Here is a 25,429-nt window from a genome sequence, read left to right on the forward strand (position 1 = left end):
CCAAACATAAAACCCAACCGGGAAAACGTTAATATTAACGTACTCGAAATTTCATGCCACACTTTCAAGTTCCAAAAAAAAAAAAAGCAAATCAACGAATTATAATTGTGATAATCACTCAAATTCTCCTATTCCCAGACACATTTATTAGCAGAATAAAATTTCTAACCATACTCATTGGCAACATAAATATTATAAATTTCCAGCCAAAACTTTATGATTGGCAAAATGAACATAAAAAAAAATTTCAACCAAATTCATGGAAAATTTCCAATCACACTCATTGGTTAATGGAAAAAAAATTAAAACTAAATTCGCAACACCACCAATATAAGTTCTCATTTTATGGTTCCCTTCATTTTCGCAATTAACTAAATTGCCCACAATAAAATTAAAACCTTTTAAATCTTCCTTTCGATTGCTTCACTTTTAACTTACCTCAAATGTAGCCACAAATTTAATAAATTAGTGACTCGCACTTCCAGAGCACTACTTACATTCCATCATCCAAGGGAGAGAAATATATATATATATATATATCATAACTTTAACGGTCAATGAAATTAAACTTTAAATAATCACATAGTTACGAGAATATATGCTCATCATCAGTTTTTGTTCGCAATATCGAATCTAACAATGCCAACTCAAGACCAAGGCAACCAAAATAATCAAATTTGTAATTAAAATTTTTTTCCCCATCAATTTTTTATCAATCATAAAAATTTCTCATATCACACAACTGGAAATTCGTTTATATTAAACGAAATAAAATATCATTTCATAATTTCATTCACGTCCACCCTAAATAAATGGAGAAAATTCCATAATCTTTTCACCATTCCAAATATAATGATCAACCATAACTACAGTTTATAATTTCCTTCCCATTTGAAAAATCACCATATCTTCCATAAAAATTAAAGTTTCCAACCAAATTATCATGGCCATAATATTTTTAAAATTTGTAGCTATACTTATCATTGTCAAACCACTAATTTCACCACCATTTTCTTTTATCTTCATCAGTGACTGGTAGGCTGGAAAAGATTATACTATACCTGGCCAATACACATCACATTTTTTTTCACAGCCCACACAAGGAGCTTTTCTTCCAGAACACTGGGTCTTTGTGCCCATTCATTTCTCACATCCACGGGCATTTTTTGCCCATTTCACATATCCACGGACCTTTTTCGCCCAATTTCACATTCATGGGCCTTTTCGCCCAATTCACATATCCACAGGTCTTTTGCCCCATTCACATATCCACGGGTCTTTTGCCCAATTCACATATCCACCCTTATATCCACATGCCTTTTTGCCCAGTTCAATATCTCAAGTGCCAAGTATAATACAAATTCTCCACGTACTTACCACTACCTCACAATCACCTTAACATTCAACATTTTCATAATGCATAGCATAATATCAATTTAATTCAAGATTAATCCAAAACTTGAATCAAATGCTCGTCTTCAAAGCTATAACATGAATACTATATTTTAAAATTTTCCTACTCCCACTCAATTTAATTTAAAGCATCATAATTCACAATATATGTATTCCACATAAATTTCTTCATACTCATAGAACTTATGAAATAATGCAATATCAATACAATTCATAATTCACACCCACAACCCAATAATATCTCATACTACATAACAGAATGTCAATCCAATTCATTTCACCTCATGATGATTCTCAACATATATATATATATATATATATATATATCACATAACTTTCTCATTACTCAAATAACTTAGAAGTAATGCATTATAAATGCAAATCACAATTCTCATTAACGAAACTTTCATAATTCCAAGGAAATCGTACCACAATCCTAATACATTTTATATATGTATTTCACATATAAACCATGAATGCCACTTATTCCTAAAAATATGAATTAATGCAACCACAATGCATATCATAATTCACACCAACAAGACTCAAGAATAGTGCATCTCGTAGAATAGGATCATTTGCTCTGATACCATTTGTAATACCCCAGCCTCGAATAATATATTTCGGATAATAATTTTGATGGTAGGCCCACTTTAAACTTCATAACCAGTTTAATTTAAAACTAAACTCAAATGAATTAATATAATTTCTCCAAAAATAAAATAAAATCTCAATAATACAAACCCGTAACTTTAATAATTTCTGGAAACAAAACTTTAAAAGTTCTCAATTAAATTCTTCATAACCATAAATCGATTTATTTTCAATTTTCTCCACCTTTCATAATTATGAATATATATATATATATATATAATCCATATATTTAAATTTTCAGGGTATTACAATGACATTGACAGATGGATGAAGGCAATGGAGTCAGAGATGGATTCCTTATTAAAGAATGATACCTATGAGCTGGTGGAGCTTCCAAACGGCAGAAAAGCATTGAAAAACAAGTGGGTGTTCAAAATGAAAATAGACGACAGCATGACAAGGTACAAGGCTCGTTTGTTTGTCAAAGGTTTTGGTCAAAAGAAAGGAGTTGACTTTGATGAGATTTTCTCACCGGTGGTGAAGATGACTTCCATTCGAGTTATCCTTGGTATGGCAGCAAGCATGGATCTTGAGCTCGAGCAGTTAGACGTTAAAACTACATTTCTCTACGGTAATTTAGAAGAGGAGATATATATGGAGCAACCCAAAGGATCTGAAGTCAAAGGTAAAGAAAATTTGGTGTGCAAGCTCAAGAAAAGCTTATATGGTCTTAAGCAGGCTCCGAGACAGTGGAATAAAAAGTTCAACTCATTCATGGTGAGTAATGGGTACAAGAGAACTCATGTTGACTCTTGTGTTTATATCAAACAATTTTCTAGAGGTAAATTCATCATTTTATTGCTTTATGTTGATGACATGTTGATTGTCGGTCAAGATGCTTCTATGATTAAAAAGCTCAAAGAAGAGGTATCTAAGTCCTTTGACATGAAGGACTCAGGGCCAACCAAGCAGATTTTGGGCATGGAGATAATTCGTGAAAGAAAATCCAAGAAGTTGTGGTTGTCACAAGAAAAGTATGTTGAACGAGTGCTTGAAAGGTTCAACATGAAAGTAGCCAAACTGGTAAGCTCACCTTTAGCCAATCATATCAAGTTGAGCAAAGAGTCATGTCAAAAAACATATGAAGAAAAGGAGAAAATGGCAGTTGTTCCGTACTCTTCAGCGGTAGGAAGTATCATGTATGCAATGGTGTGCACACAGCTAGATATTGCTCATGCAGTAGGTGTGGTGAGCAGGTTTCTCTCTAATCCAGGGAAGGACCACATGGAAGCTGTTAAATGGACTCTCAGATATTTGAAGGGGACTTCTAAGATGTGCTTATGCTTTGGCGGTTCCAAACCAAACATGGAAGGATTTACAGATGCTGACATGGAAGGTGACCTGGATGGTAGAAAATCTACGTCTGGGTACTTGTTTACTTTTGCAGGGGGAGCCGTCTCATGGCAATCCAAGATGAAAAAGTGTGTTGTTTTTTCCACAACCGAGGCTAAATATATAGCCACTACAAAAGCATGCAAGGAGTTGTTGTGGCTGAAGTGGTTTCTCCAAGAGTTGGGTTTGAAGCAAAGTGATTATGGCGTTTATTGTGATAGTCAAAGTGCTCTGGATTTGAACAAGAACACTACATATCATTCACTCACCAAGCACATTGATATTCATTATCACTAGATTAGAGATGTTATTGAGAACAAGTTGCTACAGCTGAAGAAGATTCATACCGATAATAATTCTTCATACATGTTGACAAAGGTAGTCACAAAATCAAAGTTGGAATTCTGCATTAAGGCTGCTGGGATGGACTCCAAGTAACTTGGAGCCATGATCGGAATTCCTCCCTCATGGACTGTAGGGGGAGATTGTTGGTATATGGTCCAGCCCATGATGAATGTTCTAGATTATTCTAGTAAGTAAGTGAGGTGGCTGGAGCATTCTAGACAATTCTAGCAAGTTATTAAGTTGGTGGAAGAAGCTAGAAAGTACTAGCTTCCTTGGTTGCAAATGGAAAAATCTAGAAGCTACAATTTTGTAGTCTAGAATTAAGCTAGAGGTTTGTAGAATATACTAGAAACTAGAAACTAGTTCTAGTTTGTAGAAGGAACTAGAAACTAGTAGAGTGCCAAGTCCTCACCTATAAATATGGGTGTGATGTTGTAGTGATGTAACCAATCAAGAAAGTAGTGAGTAGCAAAGGATCAAGTCCAAAGCTAGAGTTCCACTCCAAGAGTGAGAGTGAGAGTGTTCCACTACTGAATTAAGTTTAGACTGATAGAAAGTGTGTGTTATACTTTCTTGTATCCATCAAGCCTTGTCTTTGGCTTGGGAAGACTATTCTTGTTGTACTCATCTTTTTCATATAGTGAAGATTGATCCTTGTTGGTGGACATAGGCATAAATTTCCGAACCACAGAAATTCTTGGTGTCCATTTTCTATTTTACTTTGTGCATTTTCTATCTTGTAGTACCAACATTCCTAACAAAAGCTTCACTTGTAAAGTTTCAACCTAAAAAGCTTCACTTGTAAAGCTTCAACCTAAAAAGCTTCACCCATAAAGTTTCAACATAAAAGCTTCACCTAGAAAGCTTCAACCTAAAAGCTTCACCTACAAAGCTTCAACCTACAAAGCTTCAACCTAAAGCTTCACCTACAAAACTTCACCTACAAAACTTCAACCAAAAAGCTTCAATCTAAAGGCTTCACCCACAAAGCTTCACCTATAAAGCTTTAACAAAAAAGTTTCAACACTAAAACATGTAAAAACTTCACATACTCTTGATCAAGATAGTGTGAAGCAAAATTAATTTATAGTGTCCTAGAAATAGCCTCGACTACACAAGCTATGTGCCCAAACAAAAATCTACAACCAAAAACCTACAATCAATAAACCCACACCCATTGGCCATTACCCAATAAATAAAAATAAAAATAAAAATAAAAACATAAAAGAAGAGATATTTAATGAGGCAGCGGGCCACCCCTCCCTTGGTCCTCACAATTTTTTCTTTAGAAATCATAATAAATTTGGACTAAAGCAAGGGGAAAGTGTTTTGGGCTTTCTAAACTTGGGCCTTATTTTATTTTATTGTTTCCCTACTTCTCAACATGAAGCAAGAAAGAATTGGGCTTCTAAAATATAAAAATGTTGGGCCTTTGTGAAGTTCAAACTAGTTTGAAATATTTTTGGGTTGAAACATATATGAAGATATGTGATATCACAAACAAAGCTTTGCTATTTTGACAAATTGACAAAAAGTAAGGCACCTTCTTCCGCAACTCTCCTCGCCCGGAGACTTGGGAGACTCCCACTATATGCTACTACACTCCAGTACTTAGAAGTTTCGTGATTACTCAGTGACTCGGATTTTTCAAGTCCCCAACCAAGAAGCTTTCCTCACTCGGGAACTCAAGGGAGCCCTATTTGTACCATACTTGACCAATCCCAAAACTACCAAGCACTGGTTGTTGGAAGTATACCCACCAAGCCACTCATTTGATGTAATAGCTTTTGGAATACTTATTGTGTTAAACTATTATATGTTTAATGAAGATAAAATCTTATTGTTAATCACTATTTATTGTATGATGTGTTTAAGCAATAAGGGAATCCAAGGAATGTATTTAATCTAAGACAGAAGTGATCTAAGTAAGTTAGATTAACGAGACATTTCTCTTATGTTCATTCCTAAAACGTTCCTAGCCACAGGATTGCCAATTGGGCATTAACAATCCGCTAAGGTTAGTATGTGTTATGTTAACTCAAGCGTGAGTAGGACTAGTCTCAAGTCCTTTAGTGTTAGACACTGAGACAAACACATAGGTGCTCAAAAGGTAATTGAGTACACTGAACAAAGATCAATAAGGAGTTCGAACATACATGTCATGTAAGAACTCGTAAGTTGCGATATACAAAGTAGTCCTTTGACCTGAGGCATCATAGATGTCTAATGGTTAGGTCCTTGATCCTTGATCATGTTAAAGACATTCCATCGAGAGTGTCCACGGCATTGTTGGGGTCAAGCTATCTAGTCATGTAGGCATATAAATGCACAACAAGTGATATATATAACCTTCCATGATGGAGGGAGAATACTCTGAGATATGATTCGGGAGTCTTTGGCCAAAGCATAAGAATATGACTTAGGAAGTTTGTTCCAAATCATATTCAATTGAATCATGTAGAGAAGTATCACATTTGATAGTAGACATGAAACAAAATATCACTCAAACAATGTGATTAAGACTATTGTATTAGGGAAGGACTGTATTACATTGTAATTGTAACTGGATAGGTTCTCCAACTACTTATACTTAGCTTGGGTAGCCATGACATACTGCTAGGTGTCACTCATGGTTTGTGGAAGCCCTGAGGATTAGCAAACACTAATCTACATCAAAGGGAGAATTGAAATGTAGTTTCAATTCACAATCGATCGTTAAGAGTAACAATCACCCACTGCTTCACTAATTGGAACCTAATGGATCGTACACCGAGTAAGGATGAAAGTGAAGAAATATATATGAGATGGATAAGCAATTAAATAGTTTAATTGAGAATGGTCAAGATTAATTAATTAGTTAATTAATCTTACGAAAGGTTCGTATTGGGCTTTTAAGTTGGTTTTGGATTTTAGGGCCCAGAAGGGTTTTTGGTCCACAAGGCCCATTGAGTTTAGGTTGTGTGACAACTAAAACTAAATGGAAATTAACCCAAAAACAAAGTCAAAACCGGCCAAGGGGGAGTGGTAGCAAACTTGGGTTAATTGCAAGTTTGCCACTCACATGTGAGGTGGTATAAAGGCAACTTTATAGCCATTCTCTCACTCTTGAGGAAAATAAGAGAAATTTTTTCTCTCTTTTTCTCCATAGAGGCCGGCCACTTAGGGGAAGGATAGCTAGCAATCTTTCTTCACACCTCATCCTTAGTGTGGAGACTTAGAGACACTAAATCTTTGGTGTTCTTGGAGATCCTTTCCTCACATCCTCAAGGAGTAAAGGAGTATCAAAAGGAAGAAAAACACAAGGAAGATCTAAGGAGCTAGGAGGTGCATTGAAGGCCCTCCACTTGGGTGAATCCCTTGTGTAAACAAGGATGAGCTTCAAGGGTAATGAATCCTCTTTAATGTTGTTAAAGAGTCTTGTGGTTCACCATTCACTAGGCTTTGAAAGTCATGAGTTTTAGAATTGTTTTTGAATGCATGCCTACTTTAAAGTGTTATTAGTTTGCATATGTGTTCAAATGTTCTCACATGTTCTTAGTTAGGACAAAATTTTTCCTTCAAGTGGTATCAGGGCCTAGGTCTAATGTAGGGTGAATCCTTTTGGGTTTTGTATTTTTCATGGTTTGAGATTTAAATGTTGTAAATGTTACAAGATTTGTTCTTGCGTTTTGAATATAAATTTTGCTTGAAAATTTAGCATCTCAAATGTTGTAGATGTAGTTCATTTAAGTATGAATATTGGAACTAAAATTTGGTGCCATGTACATGGGGAAATTCGGCCAAATCCAAAGGGTGGATTTTTTTGTTCATGTTTGTCTTGTTAAAAGAGTTTTAAAGTGACTTTTCGAACCCCCTATGTGCCCTAGGATGTTAACCCTCTTTTGAGTAGTGTATTTTTGAGTTTTATTGAGTGAAAACATTCATGGAGCTCTTATGAGTTTTCATGTGTGTTCTTCAATGTTCTTGATGTTCTTACCAAGAACAAAAAACTTTGGTGTTTTGATTCAATGTGTTTGTTGTTTTTCATAAAGTTTTGGTTTGTTATTGATTGGTGATGGATGATTTGTGTATTTATTGTTTGACTAACTTATTCTTATAACCCATACCAATCAAACTTTTCAACCATGCCAATCAATTATTCAACCCATACCTTTCAATTTTTCAACACACTTTAAAATTTTGAATTTTCACCAAAACCAACCCCCCATTTTTACACTACCAAAACCGGCCACCCCTTAGTGTGTGTGTGGGGGGGGGTACTTTTGGGGCCTTTTATACAATTACATAAAATTTTGATACTTTTGTGTATTTGCAATTTGACTCAAAAGTTTACATTTTTACGTAAAAGCCCAAAATCACTAAAGAACAAATTGTTTTGCTCCTTTAATGAAGTTTTTGTTATTGTTGAACTTTTTGGGTTCTAGTTGTAATTACATGAAGTTGTGGACTCTTGTGTTTTTACAAAGTGACCTCAAAAGTTTATGTTTTAGCATTATGGTGCAATAGTTGTGGTAATTGCTTTTTCGGCCCAAATTATGATGAGAACAAAATTGTTTTGTCTCTTTAATGAGAATTGGATTTTCATAGTTATATTTAAATCAAATTTTAACAGGGGAAGATTTATTAGCCATTGCAGCAGATCAACCCTTTAGACAGGCTGACAGAGTTGAAAAGCTTGCCGAAATTATTCAAAATTGGTACCAACTGATTTTTATCTGCGTGAATACATTGAATAGCTTGTTATAATTTTCTCAGCTGTGGATGCCACTTGTTTATTTATAGGAGCAAGGTGATCTGAAGCTTAGAGTTGCAACTGTCCACATGATACTTATCTTTGTTGGAATTTGTTTCAGTGTATAATAATCTGACAAGAAAGTTGTGAGTTGAATTTTCTTTCTTTATGAGGTTCCATTAGTTATAATCCAAATTATATTAAAGCCGAGGTGTGGTTGTGTCCTACTCACATCCGCAAGCATGGAAGGGGTCTATTTGAATGATTGATACGCATTTTCTCCTAAGTGTATGACACTGACATTAACGCTTCCTCGTCAACAACCGGGGTACCCGTACCATATCTAGATGTCAAATAAAAATGGCATTCAAAAACGTTGTTATCGAACAGAAAAATAAGAAAGCAGAAGACGATTCAGACGACCAAGGGGCCAAGGGGCCAAGGGGCCAAGGCAATGATTTAATGGTCCTCCTTTCAAAACCGTCAAAGAATATTGGTGGTGTGTTTGAGTGGAACTCCGCCATAAGAGAATGTGTGAAGCAAAATTGTTCCCACAAAGCCCTCCTCCTCTTTCGCCAAATGAAACAAAATGGTCTGGAAGCTGACAACTTCACCTTTCCCTTGCTTGCCAAAGCGTCTGCCAATCTGTGCAGCCTCAGCTCCTCCCAAATCATTCACTCCAATGTCCTCAAGTCGCCGTTCTGGTCCGATCTCTATGTGCAAACAGCAATGCTCGACATGTACGTCAAGTGCCAACAACTCACTGATGCCTGCCTTCTGTTCGACAGAATTCCCGTGAGAGACGTGGCTTCCTGGAACGTGATGGTTCTCGCTTTTGCGCAATCCGGGTTTCTTGATAAAGTGTTGGGTTTGTTCCGTGACATGAGGTTTGACGGAATTCTGCCAGATACTGTTACAGTTGTGGGGTTGACTCGGGCAAGTTTGGATTCGAAAAATTTGGCATTGGTGAAGTCCGTGCACGCGTTTGGGATTCGAATTGGGATAGATGGAGATGTTTCAATGGCCAACACTTGGATTTCTGCCTATGCCAAGTGCGAGGACTTGAGTTCCGCCATGGCTGTATTTAATGGGGTTGAGATTGGTGTGAGGACTGTTGTATCTTGGAACTCATTAATAGCCGGATATGGAAGCTTAGAAAAGTTTATCAATGCTCTAAGTTTTTACAAATGGATGTTGTGCGATGGATATAGGCCCGATACAAGCACTATCGTAAGCCTCCTTTCTTCGTGCATTCAGCCTGATAAACTGTTCCAGGGCGCGCTGATTCATTGTCATGGAATTAAACTGGGCTGTGATTCTGATATTTTTGTTGTCAATGCCCTTATATCTATGTATTCCAGATGCAGTGATATTTTATCTTCTCGATTTTTATTTGATGGCATGACTGATAGGACTTGTGTTTCATGGACTGCTATGATCAGTGGGTATGCTGAGAGAGGGGATTTGGACGAGGCACTAAGGTTGTTTCATGCTATGGAAGTTGCTGGTGTGAAACCCGATTTGGTTACTGTCCTTTCACTGGTTTCAGGCTGCGGCCTAACAGGAGCACTTGAGCTTGGAAAATGGATTCATCAATATGCCTTTTCTAATGGGTTAAGAGACAATATAGTGGTCTGCAATGCATTAATAGACATGCATGCAAAATGTGGAAATATTATTGGTGCTCGAGAGCTCTTCAATGTCTTGCCAGTGAGAACTGTTGTTTCCTGGACAACGATGATCACAGGGTGTGCTTTGAATGGCGAATACAAAGAAGCTCTGGACCTTTTCAGTCTGATGGTGGAGTTTGGATTGAAACCAAACCACTTGACGTTTCTTGCCATTCTTCAAGCTTGCACTCATGCAGGGTTTCTTGAGAAAGGATTGGAGCTCTTTCACATGATGAGAGAAGTTTACAATATAAATCCCGGGGTAGATCATTATTCCTGTATCACCGATCTTCTTGGACGTAAAGGGAGGTTAAAAGAAGCAGTGGAGCTTGTTGAAAGTATGCCAGTGAAACCAGATGCCGGCATATGGAGTGCGTTGCTTAGTGCTTGCAAGATTCATCGCAACGTAGAGATGGGTGAATACGCTTGTGGTCGTCTATTTGAGTTGGAGCCCGACCTCGAGGGGGCAGTTCCATTTGTGGAGATGGCTAACATATATGCATCGGAGAGAAGGTGGGATGAAGCGGCTGCAGTAAGAAGAGCGATGAAGATTAACAAAGTGAAAAAATTTCCGGGACAAAGCCTTGTTCGTGTAAATGGGAAGCCTCACGTGTTTACAGTCGAAGATCGGGGTCATCCTGACAGCTTACTTTTATATGCAACGTTAGATAGTTTGAGTTTGCAGTCGAAAGAAGAAGAATACTGGCCATATTTAGAGGATTTTGTGACATGATTAATATTTGGATTGGTAATTTCTTGAATTATAATTGGTTATGAACTCGTCAAACATGAGATTCGAACTTCTCACTTACTAGTTAAGAAAAATGCTACTAGACCGTAATAATAAAGGACTAATTCCTCCTCCTTACAAAGCTAAAATGTGTAGATATTTATGCTCTTGCGCCACAATTCTCTCAAATTCAAGCCCAATTTTGATTCACAATTCAGCAATTAAAGACTTACCAAAGCACTTCAATTGGGCGAAATCTAGACGAAAGAGTTAAAAAAGGAACCATATGTTTGACAAACAATTTTTTATTTTTAACATACGATATTATTTATACTGAGATCATCTCCTATCACCGCCACCTTTGAGTATTCATTCAAGGACTTAGGCGCCCATCTCCAACTGAAAGGGCAAACTCTAGCACTGTCCAGAATTATAGCCTATCAAAAAATTGTTTCTAAATGAACAATATCATGCTATCATCTCTAACCGAAAGGGTTTAAGCATAGTCCCTTAATAGTTTATTATTGTTAAGTTTGTTCTTTAACTTATTGGTTACTATTGTTTAAGTTCCATGTTGGTGGTGTTACATATTTTATTAAATATTTTAATACAACTTAGACATTAAGAGAGGGGTGTGTATGAAAAAAGTGCTTAAGGTGAATAGAATCTGAAAAATTAGAATAAAATAAGGCCTAATTGGATAAATGGTCCCCGTGGTCATAAGGTATTCGGATGATAGCCCCTGTGGTAAAAAAATTCGGATTTAAACCCCTGTGGTCTAAAGTCTGTTAGGATTTATGCCCATCTGTTAAATAATGCTGACGTGGCTGCCAAATATCTGCCACGTGGCAAAAATAATAATTTTTAATTTTTTTTAAAAACCTGAATTTTTACAAAAAAAAAAAAAAAAACGCAGATCTGCAAGAAGAAGAAGAAGGAAGAGGGAGAGGGAGGAGGGCGCGGGGAGAGGGCTCCAGCGGTGGGGGGGGGAGCTGGTCTCCGGCGGGAAGAAGAAGAAGAAGAAGGAAGAGGGAGAGGGAGGAGTCGCGCGGGGAGACCGGCGGGAAGAAGAAGAAGAAGAAGAAGAAGAAGAAGAAGAAGAAGAAGAAGAAGAAGAAGAAGAAGAAGAAGAAGAAGAAGAAGAAGAAGAAGAAGAAGAAGAAGAAGAAGAAGAAGAAGAAGAAGAAGAAGAAGAAGAAGAAGAAGAAGAAGAAGAAGAAGAAGAAGAAGAAGAGAAGAAGAAGAAGAAGAAGAAGAAGAAGAAGAAGAAGAAGAAGAAGAAGAAGAAGAAGAAGAAGAAGAAGAAGAAGAAGAAGAAGAAGAAGAAGGAAGAGGGAGAGGGAGGAGTCGCGCGGGGAGACCGGAGGGAAGAAGAAGAAAGAAGAAGGAGAAGGACGGCCGGGGGGGGGGGGAACGGGGGGAGGTTCTGGTTTTTTTTTTTTTTTTTTGTAAAAATTCAGGTTTTTTTTAAATAAAAAATAAAAAATTATTATTTTGCCACGTGGCAGACATTTGGCAGCCACGTGGCAGCCACGTGAGCATTATTTAACAGATGGGCATAAATCCTAACAGACTTAGACCACAGGGGTTTAAATCCGAATTTTTTTACCACAGGGGCTATCATCCGAATACATTATGACCACGGGGACCATTTATCCGATTAGGCCATAAAATAAAATAAGATAGTATGTAAGGATGCCATAGGTATTTGTAGGAAAAAATAGAATTTTTAAATTTTGTTTGAAAAAAATAAATAAATTTCAACGGCTAGTTAACGTCAAAAAAATTGTTGCTGCTAATAGTAGCGAGCTGGAGGTGCCAAGTTAGATCCCAACAAGCAGCCTGATTTTTATTTTTTATTTTTTTTTTGGGGGGGGGGGGGGGGGTTGGGAAGTAGCCAGCCCGATAGCTAAAAGACTATCAATTGGCCTTATGGGTTCCACTTGTATTGACCTAGCCCTAAATTGAAGTTGAGTTTTTTAACAAATCGGGCCTTTTAGCCATCTCCATTAGAGGATGAACTTTAAAGAGAATTTTTGTCCCTAAATGAATATTATCTTTTCAATAGGAGAATCTTTATAGTAGAGTCTCTAAATTTAAAACTTTTATGATTTTATGTGATAATTTGATTAGGTGCACTTATTTTTTTGTTAACTTTTTTTGAATTAATTAAAAGCTTCAATTAAGATTGTGGATTCCGTTTTCCACTAAAGATTGTGTCCCTATATAGTCCTTATATGTGGGTATATACATTATGTATGCGGTGAGTTTCTATACTTTTAGATACTCACTTTCCGATCCATTGAAAATTCATTTTGTCTTTATATTTATTTTACACTCATTTATACGGTGGTTGTTCCTATTAAGGGACTCTACTGGAGATGCTCAAAGGGGATAAGGAGTGGGTTAAGCCTCAATGAACTAATAATAATGTAGTTTAAATTTACTTTTGATAAGGATTAAATTTAAAATCTCTAACTTACAAATAAGGAGGAATACTATTAAATCGGTAAAGTGACGTTGGACAAAGAATTTAAAGCTTGGTTTTTTAACTTCTTTTTAACTGGGAATGGTTTAGGCAGGACTAGTGTCCGATGTTTGGTGGAGTAAGGACTACCAATTGACGACAATTGGCAGGACTCGCATGGACTATAGCATCACAACAATCCCGCGTTACTGTCAAAAAAAATATTGCATATAAAGTATAAACACACATACACACACACAAATATGTCTGATACTTTAATCCTAGTCTGAGAGTGTAATTGAATTGATTTGTTATTTCAGCAAGTTATGTGTTCTTACGAGAATCAGCAATCATGTTGTACTTGTAATGTTTTGGAGGGACAGTCCTGGTTATTAGTGTTAAATATGGAGTGACCGTGGAATGTGGGTATTGGAATTGGATTGAATTTATTTGTTACTTAGTTGCATGTTTGAACTTTACAAAAATTATGCATTTTCCATGTTTAAGAGGAAGCATACGCGGTCATGCTCTTGGATTGGCTCTTCACCATCTCCCCAAACTTTATCTTCTTTCTTCCTACTCTTTTTGAAGTTGGTTAGTTTGTAGTAAATTAATAAAACCATCTTTCATGCTTGTTTACAGAATATATCTCAGCCTCAGCCTGGTACAAGCAAGGCAACATTACTTGGTCTAAGAATGGATACCAGGTACCAGTACTAGCAAACCACGACATGACTGAGATAAGAATCAATACCAGTGCGAAACAAACGTCTTCCTTGTCCAATGTACAATGTTTCTTTTCTTTATTAGAAACATCATTTAGCTGTTCCTTTAGATCTTTCGTATACCTTAGATTTCACCTCAATCACTTTTTTGTTCTTTCATAGTTTCACAGAACATCTCTCTCTCTATCTCTCTCTCTTACACACACACAATCTATAGATGTACTTGCATATGGCTATAGATGCAAATGCAAGCTTTGAAACTGCTTGTGTTATCGCGCTCACCTCTATATTTCCAGTACCTTCCCTCTAATGCAGCCAAACTTTCCATCTCTCTTTTCTCATCTGTATCTTCACCCACCAAAATTCTAAAACCAAATGGAAACTCCCACCTCGCCGATTACCTTGTCAATACCTTCAAATTCACCAAAACCCAAGCCTTCTCAATCTCAAGTCGATTCTCATGGGTCACATCCCCTGAAAAGCCTCAATCTGTGTATAGCTTTCTTCGAGAACTTGGATTCTCTGATACCCATATCCGATCCGCTGTGCGTGTCTCACCCCAAATTTTGTTTCCTAATATTAACAAAACCCTGAGGCCTAAGCTTGAGTTCTTTCAACAATTGGGTCTGTTCGGTTCTGATCTCGCTAGGTTCATTTCCAAAAATTCCACACTGTTGACTGCTAGTTTGGACAGAAAATTAGTACCCTGTATTGAAATTCTGAAGAAAATTTTGGGGAATGATGAGAATGCTAAAGATTTGATTCGGGTTTTATGTAGATGTAATTGGGTAGTTACAAGGGACCCAAAATCAAGGTTGTTAGGAAATATTGCCTTTATGGAGAGTTGCGGAATTGTTGGTTCTCAGCTTTCCACGCTATTGAAGAGGCAGCCATGGCTTTTCATTGTTCAGGAATCTCTACTTAGAAGCCTTGTTGCACGGGTTGTGGAAATGGGTTTCTCATTGAATTCTGGGATGTTGGTTCATGGTTTATATACCATTAGCTGTTTACGGAATGGGACAATTAGTAGAAAATTGGACTTGCTTTGTGGTTTTGGTTTCTCAGGGGATGAATGTATGGATATGTTTAGAAGAACGCCAGGGTTGCTTAGGACCTCAGTGGAGAAGATAAAGTTTGGAATTGATTTTTTCTTGAATACGGTCAAGTTCAAAAAGTCGGTATTAATTCATACACCTTGGATTTTGATGTATAGCATGGAGAACCGAGTGAGTGCTCGATACAGGGTTTTAGAGGTTATAAAGTCAAAACGGTTATTGAAGAGAGATCCGAGTTTTTATGATGCACTTATTTTGCCGGAGAATGAATTTTTGGACAAGTTCATATCACGATTTAGAGGTGATGCAGAGGAGTTGTTGGTTACTTACAAGGCTCATGTCCTGGATTCTACTGACGAAGAAGATTCTTAGTACAATCCAAATTTCGTCTTCCCAGGTGGTGGTTTTGTGCCTGCTGCCCAGACAGATCTGAAAAACTCGTTTGCGCCTTGTCTGGAGAATGGGGTGTGAGCTCAGCTTGAAGTTGGGTGAAAAGGCGACAAGGCGACAGTGTAAGACTAACTTTCCATGTTCTGAAACTGGATCACCATGTCGTAGTTAAGTTTTGGATATTCTATTTCTGTATCGTTTACTCTTTTATGCTGCAATGCGAAAACAAGAAAGATATCATATCCAAAGGTATATTTTTTCCTTTACCAGTATGCTGATTGTGTACCAGAGGTCTCTGAATATTTTCCGCTTGGTTGCATTGCGTTGCACGTATACCAGAGCGGATTTTATCATCTTTGATGCTTGTTGGCATTATCTAGTCTCCATTGTTTTGCTAGTACCGTGATGAGGAGGAAATAAATACCAAAAATACCGAAGGGTTGAGGAGGAAAGAAATTAAAACAACTTCCTTATTGCAACGTTTAGCGCGAGAAGACTTGTTGACACAGGAACCTATTGCTGCTTCTTTTCGTTTCTTTTGGAGCAACATTACACGAGTTTAATTAAATAGTAAGCAGCGTAATAGTTTTAGAAGAAAGAAATGGCAGGCTGGGAAGTTGGTCTGCCTCTGCAGCTCTGAGAGGTTGGCGGTCTCTGTGGCAGGAATGCATGTAGGTCGTAGGTCGTACCCAGTGCACAAGGCTCCCGCTTTACGCAGGGTCTGGGAGAGGTGAATGTCGGCTAGCCTTACCCCCATTCAGCAATGCAGAACCCAAAGCCTCCAGCTCCGGGATGCGACTTTGCGCACGACTGGCTGCAGTCTGGTAGCTTGCACAAAGTGGGAGGGTTGGTAATTTCCTTGTTCTTGCAAAGCTGCCATGGCTTAACTCTCTGGCTTTTACCTGTGGAAAATTGGATAATAGTACAAAAAGTTAATTGAAAAATAAAACATCCTTATGTCGCTTGTAAAGAGTCTAGTAATGAATAACGACTCATCTAATTTAAAATTGTAGATTATGACATTAAGTTGGATCTTTATGGTGTTTTGAAGTATGGGATATTTCAAATTTTTAACGGTTAGATCTTTATTCAAAATAAAAAAAAATCAGCATCTAATCGTTAAAAAAAAGGAACTTTAACGAAAAGTACCCGGTACTGTTCACTTTAACGAAAAATCTCATTTTTACACTAAAAAGTCAATTCTGGTACTATTCACTTTACCCTTTATTTTGTCCTTATCATTAAAACTCAAAGTTTTCAAACCATTTTCATTAGTTTTCCTTATAAAAAAAATGGAGCTTTAATGAAAATGGCTTGGACCCGAAGTATTTTTTTTTTAACCAAAAGCACTTCAAAATTAACCATAAGCACAGGATCCCCAAATTCTATATGGGCTGGATTACAGGGCCTAACATGGACAAAAATAAGTTTCCAAAAGTACCCTAACAGAAAGAAAACCCAACCCCGAGCAAAATTAGCAAGAACAAATGAGGCGTTGCTGGGTAGACAACATGCTCACTGCCCCGCACAAAACAACCCAATACGTAGCAAGCGGCAAGAAGAGCCCGATTGTGGTTCCCACAACCACGTGAAACTTGAAGAATATGTTGCCTTATAAATATGTTAGTTGCAGGATCTGTATGGGATCCATGCCCCTTCTGTTTGACCAAATTTGCTATTTCCACATACATGTCGAGAGCTTATATCGATAACCTAGTTCCAGCACTGGTCTTTTTTTCTCACAGGTATGCCGAATTTATCCACGTTATACGTAGAATCAATTGTTCAGTAAAAACCGGTCTAACTTAGGTCTGCAAACGATACACCTCAACCTCGACATTGAGAGTCAATATTGAGATAGACAGAGATTGAAATCTTGAAATATGCACCATTGGATTTATGTGTGAAGCGGTGCATGATTTTTTGGACAGCTTCTGTTCTGATAATGGTCCTTTTTGCATCTTCATAAGAATATGATGATCAGAATTCAGAGCCACTTCTTGGAAGTTTAAATTTGATTTTCTTGTCATTGACGATGAGTCTGCAATTATAATTCAAGAAAATGAAAAAAAAAAACGATCATAGAGAGTTGTTTCGATATTTTTACAATGACAGTAAGCTACCATGAGATATCCATCCACAAAGACATAAACCTCTTGTATAATTATAGCAAATAGTAAACACAATCATGTATGAATTATAACTTTCACCCTATCGCCATATCTTTTTTCTTTCTTCTACTATAGATGTTGAGGGACGATCTTGAGATTCCGAGAGTAAATGTGAATGCTTTTAACTAATTAAGTTACAAGTCTATGTTATTATAGCTATATATAAAATGACGAATTTAGTAAAATCCGGGAAATATGTATACTAGTAGGATGTCTAGATGCTTATGTTGTCAAATGGTACCCTTCTTGATCATATATATATTTTTTTATTAGAGTATGTCATTCTCATCCTCCTTAAAATAAGGAGACACTATTTATGAAACAAATATCCTCTAAGCAACGAAAGACGGTCATTTGCATGGGCAAGTGTAGAAGATTGCTAGGGGAGGGGGAACAAATATTGTAACACCCCGCCCCCAAAATTATTTATTTTCGGCAATAATTATCGGTGATAGGCCCAAAATTTAAACTCTCATTTATTTAGCTGCCAATATTCACGACTCTTTAATTAAGTTCCCTAATTCCACATGTTCTATAACCTTAATTCTCATAGAATAGCATAACAATTATATTTATCAATTTACTACCTTTACTGCACTTAAATAAATTTACGATCTAAGAATAATTCTCAACTAAAATAAAATTCTTGATTATTTAAGGTTGCATCTAACATTGTTAGACTACCTACGTACCCTTGAGCGGGATCAAGCCTCTCGTAGTTCACATACACTTCCTAATTCATTAACTTTAACATCTTAATGACCAACAATCACAAATTCAGTCCAAACATTTTCATCACACCATATGAATATAAAATATGGATTCAGAACATTAAAATTAACAAGAAAAATGGCAGAGTCGGCCCACTGGCTAGGCGCCACCACACGCGCGGCTGCGGGTGGCGGTCGGCCGCCCCGACTCGTCGGAAAATTCAACATTTTCCAAAAATTTCCAAAATTTACAGTCAAGTAGATCTTAATGAGTAGAACAACTTTTATACCTGTGGCCAAAGCCAATTTGGCCGGGAAACACCTTAAATTGTCCACGAACCGTCGGAACCCTTATTTTTGGGTGTTCTTGATTCGACTCCTAAACCACTCCGACGCCCTAACCAAATTATGGGCTTTGTTCTTGGGTTTAAGGAGAGTGTTTTGGTGGTGGAAATGGGAGGAGTTAGTTTCAGATCGTGGCGAATTGAAGCCCAACCCGTGCACCCCTCCGTACGGTTTTCACCCAAAATCCACCAAATTTTCCTACATTTTCGAATGAAAATGAAAGCGAGACCGATAGGTCTCAAGGTAAGAATCATTTTGACACTAACCTTGTCATCAATGGTAACCGGAGTTGGGAGATTACACTGGGTCGGGTCACGGGTTGGGGAAAAACCCGGTTTCCCCATCCTTCTCCCTTTCTCTCCTTTCCCTCCTGGTCTTTCCCGCATTGGTCCTCCCCCCCTCCTTATTCCTCCTCGCCTTTTAATTCTGGGCATCCACATGGGTGATCAGATTTCCTTCCAAATTAATGACCAATTTACCATTTTGTCTCTAACTTTAAACGTTAATAACTTCTTCATTATAACTCTGTTTCACGAACGGTTTGCGCCTACGCGTTCGTGAGATCGAGCTCTATTCAAAAATTTAAATTGTGACCTCAAAAGGTCTATGGATTTTAAATAATTAATTTCCAAACTTTAAACCCCGAAATTAGTTTAATTTAAAAACTGATCTCAAATAAACTAATACAATTTCTTGAAAAATAACATAAAATCTCAATAATACAATTACATGAATTATAATAATTTCTCAATTCTATCTTCATAACCATAAATCAATTTATTTTCGATTTTCTCCACATATTCATAATTATGAATATATTTCATATATTTAAGTTTTCAGGGTATTACATTCACCCCTCGTTAAAATAAATCTCGTCCCCGAGATTTCAACCGTCAAGTTACGAGAAGAAACTCACACTATTTCCACCATCTCTTCTATGGTGAATAAAATTATAACCTCTATCTACGATCTTATTCAACTTAGAAATAAAAATCAATGAAAAATTTATCGTGATCGCTCACATTTTCTCTGTTTTCCAACCACATTGTTTGATAAGTAAAAATACCATAACCTCTAGCCACAAACTTTGATAGAAAAAAATTATCGTAAATTCTAGCTGTAATTCATCTATGGCTAAGTAAACATCACAATATTAAACTAAACCACTAAGATTGACAAATCAATTAGCAAAAATTCCAACCAAAATCCTTGAAATCCCGACCCTCATTACTCGCTACCATATTAAAATAAAGATCCAAAATTTTCATTACCATGAAATGAAACCAAGGATTGAAATTAACATGCATCACCCAACCAAAAACAGGGATTGAACTTGTTTGAACTTAGTGTATCTGGTATTTCACACACATGACACGTGTTTTGTTATTAACTATATGTGCAAATAATACGAAATATTTCCCTAACAAAATCCAACCAATGCATATGTAGGCACAATCATATTGATTAGAGCCAATGTTCTTCTTTCCACATTCAAGTTTAAACCTTCATTTCCGTAATGTATATTTGATTAAGACGTCAAATTGGCTAACAAAATATCAGAATTCCCCATCATAATTCGTTAATGGCAACTCAACTAATCAAATTTGAAATTTACAAACTTTCCCTTCTTCAAACATAAAACCCAACCGGGAAAACGTTAATATTAACGAACTCGAAATCTCATTCCATATATTCAAGTTCCATAAATAAGCTAGTCAACAAATTATAATCGTGATTATCACTCACATTCTCTTATTCCCAGACATATTTATTGGGGAATAAATATCAAAATTCTAACCATAATCATTGACAACATAAATTTTATAAATTTTCTGCCAAAACTTTATAATTGACAAAACGACCATAAAAAAATTTCAACCAGATTCATGGAGGATTTCCAATCACACTCACTGGTTAATGGAAAGAAAATTAAAACTAAATTCGCAATGCCACAAATATAAATTCTCATTTTACGGTTCCATTCATTTTTGCAATTAACTGAATTGCCCAAAGTAAAATTTAAAACCTTTTAAATCTTCCTTCCAATTGTTTCTCTTTTAACTTAATTCAAATGTAGCCACATATCGAATAAATTAGTGATTCGCACTTTCAGAACACTACTCACATTCCATCATCCAAGGAAGAGAAATATATACATATATCACGACTCTTATGGTCAACGAAATCAAACCATTAATAATCACATAGTTACGAGAATATATGCTCATCAACATTTTTGTTCGCAATATCGAATCCAACAATGCCAACTCAAGACTAAGGTAACCAAATCAATCAAATTTGTAATTAAAAATTTTCCCCATCAATTCTTTCCATAATTCATAAAAAATTTCACATCTCACACAACTAAAAAATTTGTTTATATTAAATGAACTCAAAATTCCATTCCCATTCGATAAATCACATATCTTCCATAAAAATTAAAGTTCCCAACCAAATTATCGTGGCCATAATATTTTTAAAATTTCTAGCTATACTTATCATTGTCAAACCACTAATTTCACCACCATTTTCTTTTATCTTCATCAGTGACTAGTAGGCTGGAAAAAATTGTACTATACCTGGCCAATTCACATCACACTTTCTTTTTCTTTTCTTTTTTTTTTTTTTTTTCATTCACACATTCACGGGCCTTTTTTGCCCAATTTCACATTCACGGGTCATTGTGCCCAATTCACATTCATGAGTCATTGTGCCCGATTCACATCCACAGGTCATTGTGCCCGATTCAATTCACATCCACGGGTCATTGTGCCCGATACACATCCACTAGGTCTTTGTGCCCATAACAATATTTCTCACTGGTACAAGTATAATACAATTCTTCCATCTACTTGTCACCATTCCACCATCATTTTAACATTCAATTCCATTCAAAGCATCATAATTTACAAAATATGCATTTTTTTCCGTCATACTCATAGAACTTATGAAATAATGCAATATCAATATAATTCATAATTCATACCCACATCTCAATAATATCTCATCATACATAACATAATGTCAATCCAATTCCTTTCACTTCATGATGATTCTCAATATATATATATATATATATATATATATATATTTCACATACTTTCTCATTACTCAAAGAACTTAGAAATAATGCATTATAAACGCAAATCACAATTCCCATTAACAAAACTTTCATATATACCAAGAAAATTGCACCACGATCATAATAAAATTTATATATGCATTTCACATATAAAACATGAATGCCACTTTATTCCTAAAAAATATGAAAAAAAAAATGAAACCATAATGCATATCGTAATTTACATCAACAAGACTAAAGAATAACGCATCTTGTAGAGTAGGACCATTTGCTCTGATACCATTTGTAACATCCCGCCCCCCGAAATTATTTTTTTTCGGCAATAATTATCGGTGATAGACCCAAAATTTAAACTCTCGTTTATTTAGCTACCAATATTCATGACTCTTTAATTAAGTTCCTTAATTCCACACGTTCTATAACCTTAATTCTCATAGAATAGCATAACAATTATATTTATCAATTTACTACCTTTACTGCACTTAAATAAATTTACAATCTAAGAATAATTCTCAACTAAAATAAAATTCTCGATTATTTAAGGCTGCATCTAACACTGTTAGACTACCTACGTACCCTTGAGTGAGATCAAGCCTCTCGTAGTTCACATACACTTCCTAATTCATTAACTTTAACATCTTAGTGACCAACAATCACAAATTCAGTCCAAACATTTTCATCACACCATATGAATATAAAATATGGATTCAGAACATCAAAATTAACATGAAAAATGGCAGAGTCGGCCCATTGGCCAGGCGCCACCGCACGCGCCGCCGCGGGTGGCGGTCGGCCACCCCGACTCGTTGGAAAATTCAACTTTTTCCAAAAATTTCCAAAATTTACAGTCAAGTAGATCTTAATGAGCAGAACAACTTTTATACCTGTGGCCAAAGCCAATTTGGCCGGGAAACACCTCAAATTGTCCACGCACCGTCGGAACCCTTATTTTTTAGTGTTCTTGATTCGACTCCAAAACCACTCCGACGCCCTAACCAAATTATGGGCTTTGTTCTTGGGTTTAAGGAGAGTGTTTTGGTGGTGGAAATGGGAGGAGTTAGTTTCAGATCGTGACGAATTAAAGCCCAACCCGTGCACCCCTCCGTACGGTTTTCACCCAAAATCCACCCAATTTTCCTACATTTTCGAATGAAAATGAAAGCGAGATCGATAGGTCTTAAGGTAAGGATCATTTTGACATCAACCTTGTCATCAACGGTGACCGGAGTTGGGAGATTACACTGGGTCGGGTCACGGGTTGGGGAAAAACCCGGTTTCCCCATCCTTCTCCCTTTCTCTCCTTTCCCTCCTGATCTTTCCCTCATTGGTCCTCCCCCCTCCTTATTACTCCTCGCCTTTTAATTCTGGGCGTCCACGTGGCTGATCAGATTTCTCCAGAAATCTGGAGCCTTCCAAATTAATGACCAATTTACCATTTTGTCCCTAACTTTGAACGTTAATAACTTCTTCGTTATAACTCCGTTTCACAAACGGTTTGCACCTACGCGTTCATGAGATCGAGCTCTATTCAAAAATTTAAATTGTGACCTCCAAAGGTCTATGGATTTTAAATAATTAATTTCCAAATTTTAAACTCGTAATTAGTTTAATTTAAAAATTGATCTCAAATAAACTAATATAATTTCTTGAAAAATAACATAAAATCTCAATAATACAATTACATGAATTATAATAATTTCTCAATTCTATCTTCATAACCATAAATAGATTTATTTTCGATTTTCTCCACATATTCATAATTATGAAGATATTTCATATATTTAAGTTTTTAGGGTATTACAAATATCCTCTAAGCTTTCTCTCTCTTGTAGGGTAAAATAAATCGCTCTCCAAAGTTGATTAAACAACCCACTTAAGGTGGATTTAAATAGGCTTTGAGAGAAATTTATTTCCCTTTCATAGAAGGATCTAATTTCCTATTAAAAGAAAGAATCAACATCAAAATATGAAACAATTCAAAGTTTCCTAGTGCAAGAAAATCTCTACACCTGTTGCCCTTTTCTACGAGCAGCCCAACATGTGTGGGGGCATTTGTGGAGCCAAAAATAATCACAAAGCGGTATGTAGATTTCTAGACCAAAGAGGACAAAAGTATCCTTGAGGTACAATGAGATTCCTATGTGCGAGTAACGGGCAATCATCCCTCAACCAAGTCAAAAGTGCCCAAAAAAGGTACCAATTCAAAACCATCTCATCAAATCCCTCTTACAAGGTAACTCCCAAAACCTATTTCATTTCATATATTTTTTTTACCTCTTTTTCCCTCTTTTAGCTAATCAATTAGCTATCATTCCATAACTTACAAAATATTCCACATAAATTACATAACCTCCAAAATATTCATTCCAAAAATGTGTTAATTGGCTAATTAATGAATTAATTACCTAATTAATCCATTAATTGCCAAATAACTCACGCATTAAACCACAAAATGCACACAAAAAGCATCCCAAAGGCCGGCCACCTTTTCTCCAAAGGGGACCGGCCATGCCCTATAAATACTACCCATTTTTCTCTAAAAACATAAGTTGACAGTCTTGCAAAACTCCAAAAACTCTCTAAACACTTTTCTCTCTAAATTCTAACTTTGGCATTGGAGGTTCTTCGGCCAAAGCTTCCCCTATTCATCGTGGGCGCGTGAGGCTTTTGGCCTTAACCAAAGGTGTTAATTGTTTTGTAGGTGCAATTTTGTCCAAGATCAAGGAGGAAAAAAATTACATCCACACATACCACCCAAAACAGTCAAATCAATATCTCCATCAGGCAAATAGGTATTTAGAGGTACAACTAAATCACGACAAGGTAATTAAATGAATACTATCATTTATCATTTTTGCTAAAGCGAAAGGTCAATAGAAATAGATAAATCGTGGCAATGTAAGTTTCAGCTCCAGACAACAAATTAATCTAAACAAACAATTTATATGTAGAATTCAAATTCACCCAAATAAATTTTCATGCCCAATTCATAAACTATACATACAAATATATCAGAAATTGGTTATTTTGTCGCTCAATAAGCACAACAATTTGAATAAAAAAAGTCAAAGACAAAGATTTATACCTTTGTTTTCTGAGATTTGTGCTCGGATCCATCCTTGCCAATATTAGATGCATGCACATAAATATCTAAGTCTACAATAACATGAAACAAAGAAAAGAGATGCATAGGGAGAAATAAAATACATAGTAACAACTTCAATCTGAACAATCAAGATGGTGAATTTCCGATCGCAGCTGTTGTCCTTGCTCAGAAGATATATTAAAACCTCAACATTTTTCATGAAATATCATAAGTTGCTTTCAAATTAGTTGGTCTCAAATTAGTGGATTCATAGAACGGGAAGGGCCCTCCAGTAAATATGTATAGTTCATAGAACATGCCAGGGCCAAGACAATTAGACCCGGCAGTTTCTGACACAACACGATGACACGAAAATAACGGGTTTCAGGTCAACACGATAACTTATCGGGTGACCCGTTAATAACGGGTTCTTAACAGGTATACATGCGGGTAACACGTGGGTAACCCGTTTCGACCCGTTAAGAAAAAATTTATTTTGATAATTTTAAAGTTTAATTACTAA

At 36.3% G+C, this 25,429-nt stretch overlaps 2 protein-coding genes across 2 annotated transcripts; both read left to right on the top strand.

Moving 5' to 3' along the window:
* Positions 1–8,391: 8,391 nt before the first annotated feature.
* LOC103405623 (pentatricopeptide repeat-containing protein At4g19191, mitochondrial) lies at positions 8,392–10,933 on the top strand. Its single transcript, XM_008344638.4, has one exon. It carries the CDS (start codon positions 8,837–8,839, stop codon positions 10,877–10,879), a length of 2,043 nt encoding a protein of 680 aa, XP_008342860.3. The 5' UTR covers positions 8,392–8,836; the 3' UTR covers positions 10,880–10,933.
* Positions 10,934–14,307: 3,374 nt separating this feature from the next.
* On the top strand, positions 14,308–15,495 carry LOC139191891 (transcription termination factor MTERF5, chloroplastic-like). Its single transcript, XM_070812922.1, has one exon. It carries the CDS (start codon positions 14,308–14,310, stop codon positions 15,493–15,495), a length of 1,188 nt encoding a protein of 395 aa, XP_070669023.1.
* Positions 15,496–25,429: the final 9,934 nt, after the last annotated feature.

This window comes from Malus domestica, chromosome 15, assembly GCF_042453785.1.
Source record: "Malus domestica chromosome 15, GDT2T_hap1".
NCBI lineage: Eukaryota > Viridiplantae > Streptophyta > Magnoliopsida > Rosales > Rosaceae > Malus > Malus domestica.